Source organism: Palaemon carinicauda, chromosome 33, assembly GCF_036898095.1.
Source record: "Palaemon carinicauda isolate YSFRI2023 chromosome 33, ASM3689809v2, whole genome shotgun sequence".
Lineage (NCBI taxonomy): Eukaryota > Metazoa > Arthropoda > Malacostraca > Decapoda > Palaemonidae > Palaemon > Palaemon carinicauda.
In genome coordinates, this window is record NC_090757.1 from 38,271,471 (window position 1) to 38,293,970 (window position 22,500).

The 22,500-nt window shown below is 33.6% G+C and overlaps 1 protein-coding gene across 1 annotated transcript in view; it reads right to left on the bottom strand.

Annotated features, from left to right (window-relative positions):
* The window catches only part of LOC137626303 (alpha-(1,3)-fucosyltransferase C-like), a 53,662-nt gene that overhangs the window by 21,788 nt on the left and 9,374 nt on the right, over window positions 1–22,500 (bottom strand). The window contains exons 2-4 of the mRNA XM_068357375.1: window positions 5,883–5,995; window positions 5,029–5,659; window positions 956–1,128 (exon numbers count right to left, since the gene is read on the bottom strand). Coding sequence (XP_068213476.1) covers window positions 956–1,128; window positions 5,029–5,659; window positions 5,883–5,995 — 917 coding nt within the window. The remainder of the gene's footprint in view (window positions 1–955; window positions 1,129–5,028; window positions 5,660–5,882; window positions 5,996–22,500) is intronic.

Consider the following 22,500-nt stretch of genomic DNA (forward strand, 5'->3'; position numbering starts at 1 on the left):
TCTGATTAGGAAGAGAGGGATGTTGAACTACCAAAGACTTATGGATGATTTATTATATTGTATTAAACGTATCAATGGGATGACCTGAGATTTTATAGCATCCCACATAAAGGATGATAACATTGCGCATGGATATGAATTAGCCAGTACTTGAAAACAGCCCATTTTCAGGAAAACAGGAGGAACATGAGTTATTTGTCTAACGCAAATCCCAAAGTCTTACCTACTAACAGTAGCAATCCATCTCTCCTAAATATTTGTTTGCAGCTACAAGGCCCAGCAAAAAAAAAAAAAAAAAAAAAAACAGCAATGTAAATGACTGTCTTAGATGTATTGATAAAGCGCATGAAATTGTGAAAGTGAATTTAAGGCCGATAATAACATAAGAAATGAAAAAGAATCCATGTCGATGATGATACGGAAAATGTGAGAAGAAATCAAGGAGACTGGAGAGATTCAAGCTACTGCTGAACACGATGCCAGAATTTCTATATCAGAATGATATACGGGAAGAGCCAACTGGTGATTCGAAAACCTGTCCGAGGTCATCGACCTAAAAAATAATTATTTTATGTAGATATTTGAGTCAGAAGTTAAAAAGTTCACTGGTAATCTCAGGAGGAAAATGATGGATTATTAGAGGTAGCTGTGATGATGATATCAAAACGGATATTATTATTATTATTATTATTATCATTATCATTATTATTATTATTATTATTATTATTATTATTTTAATTATCATTATTACTATCAATATTTTTAATATTATCATTATTATTATTATTATTATCATTATTATTATTATTATTATTATCACAAGCTTGTACTATAGTGAAATACACTACAGAGATTCAAATATGTCAAGAGAACATAATGCCCATTTGCAACCAAACTCCCTTTCCAAGTGACCCCATTTGACCCATACATAAACACAGTTGTAGATCACACACACCTTTTGCTAGGCAGAGTCCTATCCTTCGCCCTAAAGTGCCACAGAACAGCATCTGTCTCCTCAGGTTTGAATCTATTCCGATCACTCGTCGTAAAGCAGGTGTTCACAGGACATTTGGCTCTGATAAAGGGTTCTCGACCGTAGCCCAGGCCAAAATATTTACTGCCATAGCTCTGAAATGCGATAATGGTCATTTTGATTATGATAATATGTGATTTACATTAATCAATAACCTATAGTCCATTTCTTTTAGCGAGTCATATTTGCACCGACTCGCAGTGGTGCCCTTTTAGCTCGGAAAAGTTTCCCGGTCGCTGATTGGTTAGAATTATCTTGTCCAACCAATCAGCGATCAGGAAACTTTTCCGAGCTAAAAGGGCACCGCTGCGAGTCTGTGCAAATATGACTCTCTAAAAGAAATGGACTATAGTAACAGTTTCTCATTGAAAGTAATCTCTCTCTCCATCTTTATACATATACATATATACTGTATATATATATATATATATATATATATATATATATATATATATATATATATATATATATGTATATATATATATATATATATATATATATATATATATATATATAGCCAGTTTTCACCACCACGCTGGCCAAATACGGACTGGTGATGGTGGGAGTCTTTTGTCTGATCGCTCACAGCAAACTAACCTAGAATGGGTGACCCTGACTACTAAGATTTGCTGATCATGGCGATACACAAACCCTTTCACCATGTTAACCTTTCCCCACTGAGTGAAATATATATATAGCTATATATAAGTGAATATATATCACAAGCACACATGATTTCAATCAATGTAAATATCACCCACGAATGGCATTTAATACCGAATTCTATCTTGGGATAGCTAACTTTATAGCTCAGTCGGTATAGTCACTGCAGGCATGGTTTCCAGCCGAACAGGTGGGGCTTCGAATCACCACCCGGCCAGAAGCTGTTACCATAAAATGAATTCCAAGTGGATGTATATTCCCAATATAGCTATATATAAGTATATTTATGTAAGTATCTACCTCTGATATAATTTATATATATATATATATATATATACATATCTATATATATATACTGTATATATATTTACATAAATTATATATATATATATATATATATATATATATATATATATATATATACAGTATATATATATATATATATATATATATATATATGTGTGTGTGTGTGTGTAGGCTATATATGCATAACATCATCACCATCAGCCATAACTAGTCCAGTGCAGAACAAAGGCCTCATATATGTCCTTCCACTCACGTGTGTTTATGGTCTGTCTCTGATAGTCTATACCCGAATATTTTCTTAGTTCGACAGTTCTTCGTCTTCTCTTCCTTCCCCTGCTTCCTTTGCAATATCTAGGGACCCAATCTGTTATTATGAATGTCCTTCTACTATCTTTCATTCTCATTATATGTCCTGCCCATGTCCATATCTCTTTCTTATTCTTACATGTTGTTAGAATATCCTCTACCTTAGTGTGTATATATATATATATATATATATATATATATGTGTGTGTGTGTGTGTATATATATATATACACACATATATATACACATATAATATATATATATATATATATATATATATATATATATATATATATATATATATATACTTGGAATAAGTGACAATAGAATGGTAAGTAAAATTTGTCTAGATCCAAGAAAACCAAATAGAAACCAATTTTAAGAATGAAAATAGAAACTCCTGTAATAAGAGAAAAATCTGTTTTTTTTAGTTTAGTAATACGAGATTTGTACTCCCAGCTCCCAGCTACATGATGAAATGGACAGTAACGAAGAAATGGACAGTAATTTGACAAAATTTGTCTTAGAATAAGCACAAGAGATAGGTGGAAAAGTTCCTAAACAAGATGAAGGAAAACTATTAGAAAACACAATAAATCTAAGATAGAAAAGATTGAAAATGAGGGTAAAATCCAAGATATGGAATAGTATTAGCAGAAATATCCAAAACAATAAACAAACTAAAAACCTAAGACATTCGTAAACACAGACCAAAATTAAAGAAACACTGAAGAAAGGAAGAAGCATCAAATTGGTGAAAAGACTTGGAACAGGGCGCCAACAGATGTTTCCTTTATAGGATGAAAATGTAAATATCATCAACAAAAAAAAAGATGGAGCCATAAAAAATGCAGAGGATATCTATATAATTCTATATAAAAAGTAAAATAAGAAATAACTTTGCCAATATAAATAATGAAACACTTGAGCCAGTACCAAAAGTAACTGTAGGAGAAGTAAAGAAATTAAAAATCATGAAAAGGGGTAAAACACCAGGAAGAGATGCCCTAACGATTGCTTTAATAACAGATAGAGCTTGCATAGTAGTAAAACTCGTTGACCTTACACAAAATGTCTGCAAGAATTTTCTCTAACTACATCTTAGAAAAACTTTAACAATATACTAACTCATAAAAATACCTGAAAATATTAGGTCAAATAGAAAGACACATAGTCTTTAATAACCAAGAGAGCAGGCAAGATTTAAACCTGCGTATTCAACAACTGGCCATATCCATGTCGTCAACTGGGTAATGGAAAAGTCAACAGAGTATGACAAATCCTATACATAAGATTATTAAACTATGAGAAAGGTTTTGATTCCGTCAAAACTTCAGCAGTAATGAAAGCCCTACAAAGTAAAGATACTGTATATATGAATCTTATGTTAGAACGCTTGAAGATGTCTATAAAGGAAGTACAGCAATCCTAAAACTGCATAAAGATAGTGAGAAAATTCCGATTGAGAAAAGAAACAGACAAGGAGACCACGTCTCACCTAAATTATTCACAGCATTCCTAAAAGAAGTTTTTAAGAACTTAGATTTGGAAAATATAGAATAAACATTAATAGGAATTCCTTAACAACTTGATATTTGCAGATGACAGTTCTATTAAGTGAATTATTTGAGAAATTGCAACAGATAACAGAAAGATTTAAATGGAGAAAATAGAAAATGTTGGACTGAAAATGAATATGAGTAAAACTAAGATAAAATTCAATGAAAATGCAGAAACAGACAATAAGGGCTATGGACGAACCTTTAGATCGTTAATGAATACACATACTTAGCACAGACAGTAAATGTTTTTCCAGGACATAAGACCGAAATCAAAAGAAAGATAAGCATGGGATGGAGAGCTTTTGGTAAACAAGATGAGATTATGAAAACTATAAAGCCACTTCCTCCAAAAAGAAAAGTATCTAATCAGATGGTCCTACCAGTATTAACTTATGCATCAGAAATTTGGAGCCTTAATTAAGCCTTAGAACATGAGCTAGGTACAGCACAAAAAGCTATGGAGGGAATAATGATAGGATTAAAATTAAGAGACAGAAAAAGAGCAACATGGATACGAGAACAAACTAAAGATGATATTCTAACAACATGTAAGAAAAAAAATGGACATGGGCAGGACATATAATGAAAATTACAGATAATAGATAGACATTAAGATAACAGAACTGGTCTCTAAAAATTACAAAAGAAGCAGGGAAAGGAAGAGAAGACGATGGATTCACGAACTAAGAAAATTTGGGGCTATATACTGGCAGAAAGACTATAAACCGACAAGAGTGGAAGGACATGTATGAGGACATTGTTTTGCAGTGGCCTAGTAACGGCTGAGGAATATATATACATACATACATACATATATATATATATATATATATATATATATATATACGCACATATATACATATATATATATATATATATATATATTTATATATATATACAAAATATATACATATATATATACATACACACACATATATATTATATATATATATATATATATATATATATATATATATATATATATATATATATATATATAAATTAAATCCTTGATATCAACAGTAAAAAACTTACACTAAAATTATATGTCAATTCTGAGCACATGATCCTTATCTACAAAGCAACAACAGACCCCGAAATTTCATATTATCCTTATAAAAAGCAAATTCCAGTATACAATACAGTACCGTAACTTACATCATTCCAAAAGAGTATCTTCTTAAGCGGTGGATTTTTCAGATCTTCGTCACCATTTACTGGAGGTTTCTCTTGAAACAAATCCTTCGGGGAATCTTTGATTTGAGCAGCGAACTCCGCCTGGAAGGGAAGTAAGGAATCGCCCAGTCCTCTGAGGGGAACTTTTCTGCTTTCAATCGCCCACGGATCTTTTCCCTCGATTATACTTGGCGTTGTCGTCTTCAGTTTCGTGGTCGTTTCGACCCCTAGAACAGCTGGTTTTAAGGTTGCCTTCGGTTTCGTGGTGGTTTCGACCTCAGGAACAGCTGGCTTTGTGGTTGCCTTCGGTTTCGTGGTGGTTTCGACCTCAGGAACAGCTGGTTTTAAGGTTGCCTTCGGTTTCGTGGTGGTTTCGACCTCTGGAACAGCTGGTTTTGTGGTTTCCTTCGGTTTCGTGGTGGTTTCGACCTCTGGAACAGCTGGTTTAGTGGTCGCCTTAGGTTTCGTGGTGGTTTCTACCTCTGGAACAGCTGGTTTTGTGGTTGCCTTCGGTTTCGTGGTGGTTTCGACCTCTGAAACAACTGGCTTTGGGGTTTCGTTAGGAAATGCACTTATGGCAGTGAAGTGCTTCTCTGATCCCAACGAAATGTTCCTTGTGTTTCGAAATAGGATAAAAAGAAATTTGTTAAGCAACATCGGATAGATTCAGATCATAGTATTATAATAACAATCGAAAAGTGTGCCAATATAATTCCACTCGATTATTATTATTATTACTTGCTAAGCTACAATACTAGTAGGAAACAATGGTTTAGTTTTGCCTATAAATGATCCCTAAGGAATAAAAGGTAGGAAGGTGTGAAATCGTTACTTACCTGGGAACAAGAACTTTAGTACTGAGTTTCAGAAATTCGTAGATTTTGTCCGTGCCTTGTAGGTAGTACATTGTGAATCCGAAAGAGAGCAGCACTAGCGGTATCAATTTCGTCTATTTGGTTGGAGATAAACATAACAATTAAATTTCTTTCCATAGTTTTTAAAAATGTGTTAGAAAAATTATAACAAAAGATATTCAAACAGAATAAAAAGGCCCCAGTAATAGATTCAAGTACTATACATATATTAAGAGTTTTATACAAACACAATTAAATGCCTTTTCATAGTTTTTACAAAATGTGTTAGAAAAATTATAACAAAACAAAAGACATTTAAACAATAAAAAGACTCCAGTAATAGATTTAAGTACAACATATCAAGAGTTTTGATAAAGAATAGATGAAAAAATGTTATTGTCATAGACAACAGAAGAAACTATAAGATTTATTGATAGCCAAATATAAATCTCGTAGATACTTTTGGTTTTACTTCACTAATTCTACTTTGTAATGAACAAAATCTTACATTTGTATTTGTGAGGCGTCTTTAATATATATATATATATATATATATATATATATATATATATATATATATATATATATATATATATATACATACATACATATATATATATATACATATATATATATATATATATATATATATATATATATATATATATATATCAGCTGTTATTAGTCCACTACAGAGCAAAGGCCTCAGACATGTCCTTCCGTTTATGGTCTTTCTATGCCTGTTTATACCAGCAAATTTTCTTAGTTCGTCAGTCTATCGCCTTCTCTTCCTTATCCTGATTCTTTTGCAATCTCTAGGGGCCCATTCTGTTATTCTTAATGTCCATCTATTATCTATCATTCTCATTACATGTCTTTCCCAAGTTCATTTCTTTTCCTTACATGTTGTTAAAATATCCTCTTCTTTAGTTTGCCCTCGTATTCATGTTGCTCTTTTTCTGTCTCTTAATGTTATACCCATCATTATTCTTTCTATAGATATTTAAGTTGTAACTAGTTCATGTTGGAAGGCTTTAGCAAGGCTACAAGTTTCTGATGCATAAGTTAATGTTGGTATGATCATCTGATTAATATATATTCATATATATATATATATATATATATATATATATATATATATATATATACATATATTTCAATCAGATGGTCATACCACCATAAAAAGGGATATGTATATACTTATATATATATAAATATATATATATAGATAGATAGATAAATAAATAGATAGATCGATAGATAGATATCCCTAAACAATTCAATTTTTTGAAAGGTGACCTTATTCTCACAGGTGATGAAATGGTAAATTTACTGTACATGTTCAGACTTAAAAACATTATTTTCCTCCGTTTTTTATATATCGTGTGGGACAAAAAGATTCTTCTATTGGACTACTTCCTTATTCAAGATACTGTCGTGCAAAGATTGCCTCGTTTTTTTTTTTTAGGGCAAAAACATGAACCGTCTAACAATACTGGCTAAACTGTCGTGCAAAGAATAGCTCATTTTAAGGCAAAAACATGAACCGTTTAACAAAACTGGCTATTCTGGGACATTCATTTAGTAAGCATTACAAAGCACACTCTTTTTATCTACTGCTATACACCAAGAAGTTGTCTAAAATATGCATGACCGAAGAACATGCTTCGTTCAGACTGAGCATGATTCAAATGCACTGCGCTTATGTTGAAATTTTTTTCATTCCAACTTCTAGGAGAAGTACACTCTAAACCATTGTTCTCTAGTCTTGGGCAGTTCCATAACCTTTGTACTATGGTCTTCCACTGTCTTTGGGTAGATTTCTCTTCAATGAGGGTACACTCGGCACACTATTCTATTTTATGTCTCTTCCTCTTATTTTCTTTAAGTTTTTATAGTTTGTGAAACATCTACTTTAATGATGTTACTGTTCATAAAATATTGCATTTTAGTTGTCAAATTACTTCTCTTATAGTTTATTTATATCCATATTTCCTTTCCTCACTGGGCTATTTTCTCTGTTGGAGCTCTTAGGTTTATAGCATCTTCCTTTTCCTACTAAGTTTGTAGCTTAGCTAATAATAATAATAATAACTCTTTATAAAATTGTGTTTTCGCCCCTGTTTCTGCGTTTGTTTGTAAACAACTTCCTAGCCACAATTTTACTCATAGAGCAGCCAACATTCAAGGATTAATTGTTATGTAGAGACGTGGAAGTGATTCACTTGGTCAAAGGCCAAGGTCAAGGTCATGGTCAAGCAAAAGGTCGAGAAATAAGATGCCGTGGTGGTCACAATTCTACACATAGAATAGTGAAACTTTCAAGAATTAATTGATATGTATGGACGTGGAAGTGGTTCCATTTTGAAATTCCTAGTTCAATGGTCAAAGTCAAGGCTGAGCAAAAGGTCGAGAAGTAAGCTGTCGTGGTGAATATTACAATTTTACTCATAGAGTAGTGAAACTTTCAAGGATTAATTGCTATGTGTAGACATGGAAGTGATTCAATTTTGAACGTCCTAAGTCAAAGGTCAAGATCAACGTCGAACAAAAAGTCGAAAAATAAGCTTTCGTGGCGGAGGTCTGCGCTATTCTGAGTGCCCCTCTAGTTTTTTTTTTTTTTTTTTTTTTTTTTTTTTTTTTCTTTTTTTTGTGTGTGTGTGTGTGTGTGTGTAGTCAGTAGGCTTTATTCAGCAATCACTATGAAGTGATGAGTTTCTCTAGATACCTGCTGCCACCAATACTCGAATATCTAGGGCATCTTTGGTAACCCAGACTATCCTTGTATAATAAGCTCCGAACACCAGAGTATAAATAAAGAGCAAAAGAGAGATTGAAAAATTTGTATTGTATAATGAAGGAGTAAAACAAATAAACAATTAAGAAAGTAGCCTCGACCATTAACTTCTTTGGTCATGAGATACGCAACATAACCATTCTTATTTTGAAGAATTCGGATTAGAAAGCCTTATTATTATTATTATTATTATTATTATTATTATTATTATCATTATTATTAGTACAACCCTAGTTGGAAAAGCAGAATGCTATAAGCCCAAGGGCTCCAAAAGGGAAAATTAGCCCAGTGAGGAAAGGAAATAAGGAAATAAATAATCTACAAGAAAAGCAATGAACAACTGAAATATCTTAAGAACAGTAACAGCATTAAATTAAATCTTTAATATGTAAAGCATAAAAAAAACAAAAACAAGATGAAGAGTGATAGAATAGTTTACCCTTAATTAAGCCATAGAACTCTATCCCAATACAGTGGAAGGCCATGGTAAAGAGGCTATGGCACTACCCAAGACTAAGAATTTGTTGGAGTCATGTACTGTTAAAACTGAAATCATTTCCATTAGTAGCAGACATAGAATATCATTCTTTGAATAATTTTGGACTGACAAGTCATATAAACTATTGCGCTAATGATTCATATTGCCGTCAGTCACATCAATGTCATATTTAATACTATTATTATTATTATTATTATCATTATTATTATTATTATCATTATAACTAGCCAAGCTACAACCCTAGTTGGAAAAGCAAGATGCTATAAGCCCAAGGGCTCCAACAGGGAAAAATAGCCCAGTGAGGAAATGAAATAAGGAAATAAATAAATGATGAGAATGAATTAACAATATATCATTCTAAAAACAGTAACAGAATCATAACAGATATGTCCTATATAAACTATTAACAACGTCAAAAACAGATATGTCATATATAAACTATAAAAAGACTCATGTCAGCCTGGTCAACATGAAAACATTTGCTCCAACTTTGAACTTTTGAAGTTCTACTGATTCAACTACCCGATTAGGAAGATCATTCCACAACTTGGTAACAGCTGGAATAAAACTTCTAGAATACTGTGTAGTATTGAGCCTCATGATGGAGAAGGCCTGGCTATTATAATTAACTGCCTGCCTAGTATTACGAACAGGATAGAATTGTCCAGGGAGATCTGAATGTAAAGGATGGTCAGAGTTATGAAAAATCTTATGCAACATGCATAATGAACTAATTGAACGACGGTGCCAAATATTAATATCTAGATCAGGAATAAGAAATTTAATAGACCGTAAGTTTCTGTCCAACAAATTAAGATGAGAATCAGCACCTGAAGACCAGACAGGAGAACAATACTCAAAACAAGGTAGAATGAAAGAATTAAAACACTTCTTCAGAATAGATTGATCACCGAAAATCTTGAAAGACTTTCTCAATAAGCCTAATTTTTGTGCAATTGAAGAAGACACAGACCTTATATGTTTCTCAAAAGTAAATTTACTGTCGAGAATCACACCTAAAATTTTGAAAGAGTCATACAAATTTAAAGAAACATTATCAATACTGAGATCCGGATGTTGAGGAGCCACCGTCCTTGACCTACTTACAATCATACTTTGAGTTTTGTTAGGATTCAACTACATACCCCATAATTTGCATCATGCACTAATTTTAGCTAAATCTCTATTAAGGGATTCACCAACCCCAGATCTACATTCAGGGGATGGAATTGATGCAAAGAGAGTAGCATCATCTGCATATGCAACAAGCTGGTTTTCTAGGCCAAACCACATGTCATGTGTATATAGTAAGAAAAGTAATGGGCCAAGAACACTAACCTCTGGAACATCGGATATCACATTCTATACTCACTATGGTGCCCATCAACAACAACTCTTTGAGATCTATTACTTAAAAAATCAATAATAATGCTAAGAAACGACCCACCCACTCCCAACTGTTTGAGTTTGAAAACAAGGGCCTCATGATTAACACGGTCAAAGGCAGCACTAAAATCAAAGGCAATCATACGAACTTCCTGACCACAATCAAGGGATTTCTGTACAGCAATGGAGTTTAAGAAGACCGTGGTCCACTAGTCCATCAGTATTTGGTGTTTCTGCTCTTAAATGTTTCACTATTCAGGGTTGTCATTGCTTGAGAAGATCGTGGTCCCCTAGTCCATCAGTATTTGGTCTTTTCACTCTTTGAAATGTTTCACTATTCAGGGCTTTCATTGCTTAAGAAGATCGTGGTTCACTAGGCCATTAGTATTTGGTGTTTCTGCTCTTTAAAATGTTCCTCTACCCACGCATGTCATTATGACAAAAATTCTCGAAATTTTACTTCATAGCAAATATTATTAATAATAATTCCACTGCCCGAGAGTATCACTAATAACAGGTGTGTCAGTAATCATGCACATGCTCTTACCTCATTATTCATATCTATCAGGTTAGCAGATGTTCAAGGAATATTTCTTATCGCCAATTCAATGGTAAATTAGTGAATCATTAGACAAAATATCTTCCAATTGCACATTCTTATTTCCTAGATGAAAAATAGTTAGGCATTTTCAGAATCATTCGATCACTTAGGATTTCTTTCAGATTGTCAATTTATAGTCTTCCACTGCCTTGGGTTAGAGTTCTCTCACTTGAGGCACACTAATCTATCTTATTTCTTATTTCTCTTATTTATACAGGAAATATTTATTCAAATATCATTAATGTACTTAAAATATTCTATTGTTTCCTTGTTTCCTTTCCTAACTAGGCTATTTTCCTTGTTGGAGCCCCTGGGTTTATAGCATCCTGCTTTTCCAACTAGGGTTGAAACTTAGCAAGTATTAATAATAATAATAATAACAATAATAATAATAATAATAATAATAATAATAATAATAATAATCTTACAGGCAATAATATTTCCATCTAAATCAGTAGAAAGTATACATTAACATCTAAAATGTATCTATTTTCTATATTAAGATACTTTTCCTTTGAAGGCTCCATTTCTTACACCTTTAAATCCCATTTTCGTCTTTTTTAGCGAACGAGGTAGTGTAGAATACCATGAGACCAACTCTCTCTCTCTCTCTCTCTCTCTCTCTCTCTCTCTCTCTCTCTCTCTCTCTCTCTCTCTCTCTCTCTCTCTCTCTCTCTCTCAATGTATGTATATGTGAGTGCTGTGCTAGTGTGGGTGTATGTGTGAACTGGATAAATGTGTATATACGTGTGTAGAGCGCGCGGGCGAGTGTGTGTGTGTGCGCGCGCTTGTGTGTGTGTGATAGATACCTATATGCGTGTGCCTCTGGGGAGCAAAGAGTATAAGTAAAAGTAAATGTTTCAGTAAAATCAATTTCTTCTACCCAACACTAAAGTAACTGATGCTGATTTTCGCCATATCACAGCTGTCACTATCACCTGAATTTTTGCCACACCTGTAGCTGTCCAGACTATCCTTATTTTAGTGTGAAAAAAGGTTGAAGATAATTTTTTTGTTATCAGGGGGAAATGAAAATGAAAATGAAAATCAACTATCATAATAATGTGATACAGAAGCTGTGATTTTTATATCTGCCTTCATTATTATTATTATTACTACTTGCTAAGCTGCAACCCTAGTTGAAAAAGTAAAATGCTATAAGCCCAGGGGCTCCAACATGGAAAATAGCCCAGTTGGGAAAGGAAACAAGGAAAATTAAATGTTTTAATGACAGTAACAACATTAAAATAAATATTTCTTATATAAACAATAAAAACTTTAACAAAACAAGAAGAAGAAAAATAAAATATAATAGTGTGCATGAGTGTACCCTCAAGCAAGAGAATTCTAACCCAAGACAGTCTAAGACCATGGTACAGAGTCTATGGCGTTACCCAAGACTAAAGAACAATGGTTTGATTTTGAGTGTAGTACAATCTTTGTCGGTTACTTTCTGATAGCTCAACATGGTGACCTAATAATTTTCTTCTTGTATATTTGCTTTTACAGTGTTCTTATTATTTTTCTGTATTTATAAAAAAAGAAAAAAAAAACACTTGATATATCATCTAGCTAATTCAATCAATCAAAGGAAGAAAAACTTTATATTTTTTTACGGACATTGGCACATGAAAAAAGGTGTAACAACGCAAAAACCTACATCATTAAGTCAATCATATAAATCTTGTGAATTAAGCCTCGTGATTTCATTAGTGTTTTCTCTTGAATATTAATAATTTTGGACATACATTACTTCATTTCCCTTCGTAAATTCTCTTCCACTTTTGAAAAGGGGACACTAATTTCTCTTCCTCTTGTTTTGTTAAAGTTTGTATAGTTTACAAGGGAGATATTTATTTTGATGTTGTTACTGTACTGAGAAAATTTTACTTTTCCTTGTTTCATTTCCTCACTGGGCTATGTTCCCTGTTGGATCACCTGGGCTTATAGTATCCTACTTTTCCAACAAGGGTTGTAGCCTAGCAATTAATAATAATAATAATAATAATAATAATAATAATAATAATAATAATAATAATAACAGAAATAATAATAATAAGAAGAAAAATAATAACAGTAATAATAATAATAATAATGCTATAGTAGCCGCAGAGGTTCCAGGCGAATTAAACCCCACCCCCTGATGACGTCATAGCCAATCATGTTGTCGCTCTAGTTAGCAGTGGTCCTCCCAGTGGTGAATTCAACAAAACTTCTGATGTAGCAAAATCTTCCAAGAACACAGCAACCATAGCTTGTTGCTATTAACTGAAAAGCTCTTACCAAGACCAATTTAATAAATACCAACTGGCTTTGGTTTAGGTGATTTTAAAAGATGTTTACCTTTTTAAAACTTTGACTAAGTCACCCCACACATATTTTGCTCCAGCGCTATTTATGGAAATGAATGTATATGTTGACAGAATCTGAACGAGGGTCAATTCCCAAAGGAACATCAATGATCCGTTTGCTAATTCTATCGCAGCATTTTAAATAAGTGCCATTGATATAAATTTGTCTGCAAGTGTTAAGCGATGGTTAATTAGAAGGAAAAATTGTTGGAGCCTGACTTGTTTACAGCAAGGAGTTGTATTTGAAAGTTTTCAAAGTAATTATAAATGATTACTATGGAGTATTTTTTTTTATCTGGTATGGAAATACTCTTGTCAAATGTCGACGTATAATGAGACTTCGGAATATAAGTTTTTTTTTTTTTACTTTATTACCAAAGGTTCGTGAATACACTTTGCAAAGCTATAAACTCTTCAGACGAGTACAATATAGTTCTTTGTGAGCACTCAAGTGCTACTGACACTCCATCTGAGCAAGTAATGCAATGTTACTCTGTCAATATGCTGAAACTAAGATTTGTGAAAATCTCCACGGTGATGGAAATATACTCTTACCATAGAACTTTAAGACTTATGATACGTCACCTATAAGGTAGTTCAGTGATCTGGCACAACAATTTATGACAGTCATGGTACTCTTAAAAAGGCCATTGATCTCACTGTATAAAACACATGCATATATATATATATATATATATATATATGAATATTTTATATGCAAGGCTTGGGACACTTTTACAGAGCAAAGAAATCGTCTATAATGTACGTTCCCTAGCTGGAAAAGCAGGATGCTATAAGTCCAAGGGCTTCTACATGGAAAAATAGCCCAGTGAGGAAAGGAAGCAAAGGAAATAAATTAACTATATGGGAAGTAATAAACAATTAAAATGAAATATTTTAAGAACAGTACAACATTAAAACAGATCTTTCATATATAAACTATAAGAGATTTACAGTATGTTAACCTGTTCAACATAAAAACTTTTGCTGCAAGTTTGAACTTTGGAAGTTCTACCGATCCAACTACACAGTTAGGAAGATCATTCCACAACTTAGTCACAGCTGGAATAAAACTTCTAGAATACTAAGGTTGTGGTGGCTGATGTGGTAACGTCCTTAACTGGTGAAAGCCAGATTGGGGTTCGAGACCCACTCAAACTCGTTAGTTTCTTTGATTACTGCAATTTCACCAGCAGCCATTGCTTGGCCCTTGCTGGTTTATCTTGGGTAGAGAGGGGGCATAGGGGCTGATCATATGTATATATATATGATCAGTCTCTAGGGGCAATGTCACTGTCCTTTATCTCTGCCATTTAAGAGCGATCTTTAAACCCAAGGAAGGTGTTAATTTTTTTCTGGACTGTCTCAGGGATGCATTTAACAATAATTTTCTTTGCTAACAGCATAACCCAGTTATATGTTCTTGTTTTTAATTTTTCTTTGTATGGTCAGTACGTTTACCTGCCATAAGCAGGGATGTCCCCTATATTTCTCAATTAGGTATAATGTTAGGTGTTTTGCTCATTGAAAGGGCACATCGCTAGCAGCGGGTACAGCTGAAGCTGCGACCTCCATCTTTCACTGTGATTAGTCAGGTGCTAGCGTGCACTGTTGCAGATTTGTATTAAAATAACGGTAAATGTCTGGCCAAATTTATTCCAGGATTTTTACAGTTTTAAAAACGGATATAATGATGTAAAGGTGTGATATTACGGTCACCAACCCGTAAAAGATAATAACAAAGTAAGGTAAATTTACGGTAGCCTGTAATTTACTGAAATACGGTTGAGAACAGTATATTTTTTACGGAGGATTTCCGATTAAAATCAGGGTTTTTTTTTCTAACAGTGCACTGGGGATGCAACACACAGGTGGCCGTGTTTCAGTTATTTGTGTCTACACTATCATTACCCACGGACTCTCCGTTACCATACTCATGTCGCAGGTGCCCGCTGATACCGTAGGTTTAAAGGTTTAAAGGCCGCTCATGGATGGCAGAGGAGAGGGACAGTAACATTGCCCTATCAAGCAGGACAATACCCTAGAGACTGACCATATATATACAAATGATCAGCGCCCAAGCCCCCTCTCCACTCAAGCTAGGACCAAGGAGGGCCAGGCAATGGTTGCTGATGACTCAGCAGATAGACCTTCAGGCTCCCACAAACCCCAATCCTTAGCACACAACGATGGTGAGGTTGCAGCAACCAAAGAAACTAATGAGTTTGAGCGGAACTCGAACCCCAGTCTGGTGTTCACCTCTCAGGGACGGCATCACATCGGCCACCACAATCCTTTATAATGCATACACTTCACAACTTGAGGTGCACTGACATAACTACTTCTTGCGGGGTTAATGATTCTTTCCTGCTTTATCAAACATTGAAATTGCATACTAGGAAAAATCTAAAGAATTCGCGGTCTGTTATTGCATCTTCAAGTATACTGTAAGATGGCTTACACTTATTATGCGATATTATGGAGTTCCTCCTAAATATGTAAATTTGATTAAGTCTGTTCATGAGCATAGTAAATACAAAGATAATGTTAGTAGAGTTCTATCAAATGAATTTCCAATGTACAGTGGAGTACTCCAAGGGAATGTGTTGTCTCCTATGTTGTTTATCCTCTTCATGGTTTTGTAATGCATAAAACAGTTGGGGATGGTGGAGAAGGATTGGACTGGATTGGTAATAGGAAATTAACATACCTAAAATATGCTGATGAAGCTGTCCTTATTAGCAGAATACCACAGGATTAACAAGGATTTTAATCACAGGTCAACCACACACACCTAGATTTCCCGGAGCATTTTTTTTTCTTAGGCCAGAGGTTAAGCAACCAGAGATACATAGGGAAGGTATTAATAGATTAAAACTCATTCGAAACTACATTTCTCCGTAAAACCCACATGTCCTCATCATGGAATTGTTTCCCCTACCTTTGATTGTGTGTGTATACATACATACATATATATATATATATATATATATATATATATATATATATATATATATATATATATATATATATATCAAATAAGCCATATATTTTAATACATTAATGTCTGGATTCTCTTACAGACCTCTGGATCAGAGTCTCGAGGCGAAATCACTCAAAAGACAATAACATCTGACCGGCCGGGAATCGAACCCTGGTCCAGGATAGTTGTATGACAATGACCATACCATTTAGCCACGAAGAAAGATAAGTCATTGACAATTCTTCTGTGCATATACCTGTCGAATTCAGGTTTTTTGTACTTAGAATTGAAATCATCCCATCTTCACCATCGTAGCTAATTGGTAGGTTTGTAACTTGGTATTCGATTAATGATAAATTTTGCATATTTAAACGTGTTTTTTTTCTATATTTCAAATAAGACATTTATTTTAATACATTAATGTCTGGATTATATTACCGATTCTTTTACACAACTTCTTTTACCCATGCTCCGTTATATCGGTGAATGACCTTTATCGAGGCCCAACTCTTGGATTATGCCGCATTATTCAGCCATTCATATCTTAAGCGTATACGATTATGACGCCAATAAAAGCCATAAAACTCATTTCAAACAAAACCTATTTATAACTGGTACTTAATCTCTCCTCTTATAGAGCAATGTTTTGATAAGTACAGGCAGTCAATCGACAATGTCAACTTCTAAACGCTTATAAGAGAGAGAGAGAGAGAGAGAGAGAGAGAGAGAGAGAGAGAGAGAGAGAGAGAGAGAGAGAGAGAGAGAGTGTATATAAAACTAATGTGATTACAAATAATTCCAGTAAATTAAGAACTATAACTATAAAAATCGGAGAATAGCCGTATCTTTTTTCCAAGAAATAATCAGAAGTTGAAACATTTAAGATTTCAATGTCAAACTCCACTCGGACAAAGTTAATCAGCAGGTCATATTGTTCGTTAATATCTTCACCGGGTGGTCTTGAAGGTATGACGTCCGAAATATTTTGATGTAGATACGATGCACAGAGAATAAAGCTTCTTTCACACGACATTTTCGTTTGGTTTGACTATGCAAGGACTACTGATCTTGTATTCTTCCCTTACATCAGAGTTTAAAATGAAAGAGAAAAGGTAAATACATTTCACATCGTTTTATAATTGTTTCACCCCTGCTCAATAGCACTTTCAGTAGGTAAACTACATAATATATTATGTTGCTTAGCATTCTGCTCGTTTTGTCCACCAATGATTCCACATCTGAAGAGGAGATTTTTAAGATAATTTGAAACATCGGTCGGCTACCTCGTAAGTCTTAGTATTTAGAGACATCTGTGTGCAAACCAAATATAGTTATCTTTATAACACGAAACTCATTATTATCATATAACTTGATTAAAAAAAATATCAGTTAATACATGATATTCAACCCGACAACAACAACAAACAAAGGGAAATTTTACAAATCTATACTGTTGCATAGCCCTATACCGTAGCTGTTAAGGACTAACAGAGAGGCGACGTGAATGTAAGTGACTTACATACAAACAGTTGAGGGCAACAATGACGCAAAACATTCAAACAGTATGAAACATGCAATGCCAAGCTTAAACAGGTTTTTCTATTATCAGTGCGGGAGAGAGAGTGAGAGTTGAAAAGTGCAATTGACTTATGGGGTATGAGGGTAACGCGCATATTTCATAAAAGCTACCTTGCGAGAGCATGAGCTACCTCCTTCAGGAAGTAACATACAGTTTACATTCCCAATTATCTTCCATCCACTTTTTCCACACCACCATTTCTTTCAACAATGTCCGTCAGTCTCAATTTCATTTTGTACAGGGCTTAAAGGTTTAAAGGTCGCTCATGAATGGCAGAGGCAAGGGACAGTGACATTGCCCTAGCAAGCAGGACAGTGCTCTAGAGACTGACCATATATACATATGATCAACGCCCAAGCCTTCCCCTCTCCACACGAGCTAGGACCAGGGAGGACCAAGCAGTGGCTGCTGATGACTCAGCAGATGGACCTATAGGCTCCCCCAAACCCGCCAACCTTAGCTCACAAAGATGGTAAAGTTGCAGATATTTAAGGAACTAACGAGTCTGAGCAGGACTCGAACCACCGACTGGCAATCACCAGGCAGAGACGTTACTAATCAGGCCACAACAACCCTAAAATGTACAGCCTCTATTATCACAAACTTATGCAAAATAACTTTCTAGGCCATTGGTAAACAGAAGCTTGAGCTACTGCTGTGCAAATCAATAATCCGCTAACAAAGGTTTGTTGCAAAAATAATCGGTAACCAATTAAGAAACCAATTTACAAATTCATTGAAAATTAATATTTTCATTTAACATCTCGTCTATGACCTTGACTGAGTATAAATACTGTAATGAAAGATCTAATTTGATATCATTAATGTTCTTAGTATATTTTTATTTTGATAGTTTATCACTTTTTTTTAGTTTTTTTCCCTTTCCTCACTGGGCTATTTTTCCCTGTTGGAGCCCCTGGGCTTATAGCATCTTGCTTTTCCAATTAGGGTTATAGCTTAGCTTATAGTAATAATAATAATAATAATAATAAGAAGAAGAAGAAGATGAAGAAGAAGAAGAAGAAGAAGAAGAAGAAGAAGATGAAGAAAAAGAAGAAGAAGCAACGATACTTATTCAGTGCGAACCATTTATCAAGCTATAAAAAAAGGAGAAAAAAAAATGAGGAATCATTTCTACCTTGGTTATTATGTATCCAGATGTTACTTGAAATCATTTCTCCTAAGTGCTTTACGTATAAATATAGTTAGATATTTACAAGAATGATTTCCATAATTACATTCATATGCGTCCTGGCCAGCAAAGCTAACTATCTACAAATCGGTTCTTTGATAATTGAGTCTTCGTCATCAAACTAATTGAGGGAACATTCCACAAAGTGGTGTTGACCAGCATTGAAGAAAGGACACAACAGGTGAAAGATATAAATAGGTTTGCCAATATTGATTCGCTGCATACCTCTTTACACGGATCCTTTTATCTTCAATGGGTAGTCAAAAGCAAGATAGAAAACACTGGTGATGAAAGTTGAAATGAAAATATGGAATACACAGTTTCGAAAACTGGGGAGGTCGAAGGGCTGATCTTTTATTTTTCTGATATATGTACAGCACGTGTATATATATATATATATATATATATATATATATATATATATATATATATATATATATATATATACACTTGCTGTACATATACATATATATATATATATATATATATATATATATATATATATATATATATATATATATATATATATATATATATATATATGCTCACATTAATTTGCTTAGTTTCTAAGGAATCCATACTGTCACATAAGTACATAAGAATACAAACATACACAAATGCACACAAGTATCACATGACATATTTAAATACAAGGTCAAAGGTCGCGAGGTGGCTGTCTAAAGTAAGTAAAGGGTTGCCTAGCAATAGAGTAATACATATTTATTTCATTCTTTTTAATACACAAATAAATACTAAAACACGCATTGGTGCATATATACTATGCATACATTTTACTCAAATTTATACATTCAGAAATGAAAACATTCTCAAATAATCGCAGTTACTGAAAAGAAATCTGAAAAATACATTTATTTTTTTTAAACTTAACTTAGAAATAATACTATTAATACTATTTTCTTTAAAGAAAACTTATATACCCTGGGACCTCGGTAAGACCCAGGGTACAACCTCGTTAAGACCCAGGGTACAAAGAACAAGAATGGCTTTGGTCACTTATCTCTTCATACCGGTAACGAAGGAAATAACGATTGTACACCATCGGAAGCACCTTGACCGAGTATACATACAGTAATGAAAGATCTAATTTGATGTTGTTAATGTTCTTAGCATATTTTATTTTGATAGTTAATTACTTTTCTTCTAATTTTTCTTTTCTTGTTTCCTTTGCTCACTGGGTTTTTTTTTTCCTGTTGGAGCCCTTGGGCTTATAGCATCTTTCTTTTCTAACTAGGGTTGTAGCTTGGCTAGTAATAATAATAATAATAATAATGATAATAATAATAATAATAATAATAATCTATAACACAGCAAGATTACTTAATCTACCAGTGGCTATTGCATTTCTGCAAGTAGTCTTTCTTAATTAATTCTAGAGCAGAGAAGATTCTATCTGCTGAAGCTGATGACACAGGTAACACAACAGAAATTTTGGATAGTCTGCAGAGATCAGGAAATACCTCCTCGTATGGAATAAGACTTTTCAGTAAGTCTAACAATGATTTAGACCTTTCAGTGTCACTTACGTCCTTGGAGCGTCTTTCAAAGTACAGCTCATGTTTGAGATCTTCAGTTTTAGCATTTTAGGCATAAGTCCATACATTTTATCGAAAGGTAGGAATTTTGTCCTTTGTGGGTTAAGTTACTGTAATCCTTTCATAAGTATGCATGCATCATTACTAAACCGCCTTTTCATTTTTACAACATATAGTCTACAATACAGTAGAAAAAGTGAATTCGTGCTGAATCCTTAACACTGTGGTCAAAGAGTGCGCTTCTTGACTGTTTTCCAGTAGAATCAACAACAACAAACTCCTGAAATTTAGTAGAAATTCTCCGTTTCCTTGACAGTCTGCAGTACTCTACACTCTAAAGCATCAAAACCAAAGCTGTTGAACTCTTCTCTACCTCATCACAAAAAGGTTCAAATGAAGATGGAACTGAATGCAGCTATTCAAGCAGGGATTCCGAAGACCCAACCCTTGAGAATAGCTCCGCCAGAAAGGTCCAAACCATCTTCGGGATGGCTGAGATCCAATACTCTCACATATAGCCTTGAATGCAAATACCGAACTGTTAAAGTTCAATTAATTCTCCAGTTTATATCAAGTCCAGGTTAGAATAATCTCACCAAATGTATATATCATGATAACTAACCTCATAACAAATTGAGCATTTATTTAACATATCAGTCCGCTTGCATGAATAGCCCTATCTGCATTGAAGTCATCTGCTAAATCTTCCAGAACACGTACCACAACTTGTCTCTGATTAATTTGCAAGCATCATGCCTAGAAAGCCATCGGGTATTTGACAGTCGCTTTAGCCCTCTTGTTTGCTCATTAGGGTACAGTCCTTTTATTTATTCATTTCCTTATTTCCTTTCCTCACTGGGCTATTTTTCCCGGTTGGAGCCTTTGGGCTTGTAGCATCTTGCTTTTCCAACTAGGGTTGTAGCTTGGCTAGTAATAATAATAATAATAATAATAATAATAATAATATAACAATACACTTGTCCACTAGCATGGGCATACGAACCACTCTCTTGTTTCTCTTCCTCTTGTTTTTTTTTTTTAAGCTTTTATAGTTTATATGTGAAGGATCTAATTTAATGCTGTTACTGTTCTTGAAATATTCTATTTCCATTGTTTATTCTTTTCTTGTACTTTATTTATTTCCTTGTTTCCATTCCTCACTGGGCTATTTTTCCCTGTTGGAGTCCTTGGGCTTATAGCATCTTGCTTTTCCAACTAGGGTCATAGCCTAGCTTGTAATAATAATAATAATAATAATAATAATAATAATAATAATAATGAATACAAAAAGTTTTTCCAACAATGAGAAAAACTGTGAAGAGTCGTGTAAAGATTTGATGACATCGACAAGAATTAGATTTAGAAGATGGGTATAGCAGGGTACATACTGTATTATTATTATTATTATTATTATTATTATTATTATTATTATTATTATTATTATTACTAGCTACGGTACAACCCTAGTTGGAAAAACAAGATGCTATAAGCCCAAGGGTTCCAACAGGGAAAAATAGCCCAGTGAGGAGAGGAAACAAGGAAATAAATAAATGATATAATAAGTAATTAAAAATCAAAATAAAATATTTAAAAAAACATTAACAACATTAAAACAGATAATTCATATATAACTATAAAAAGACTTATGTTAGCCTCTTC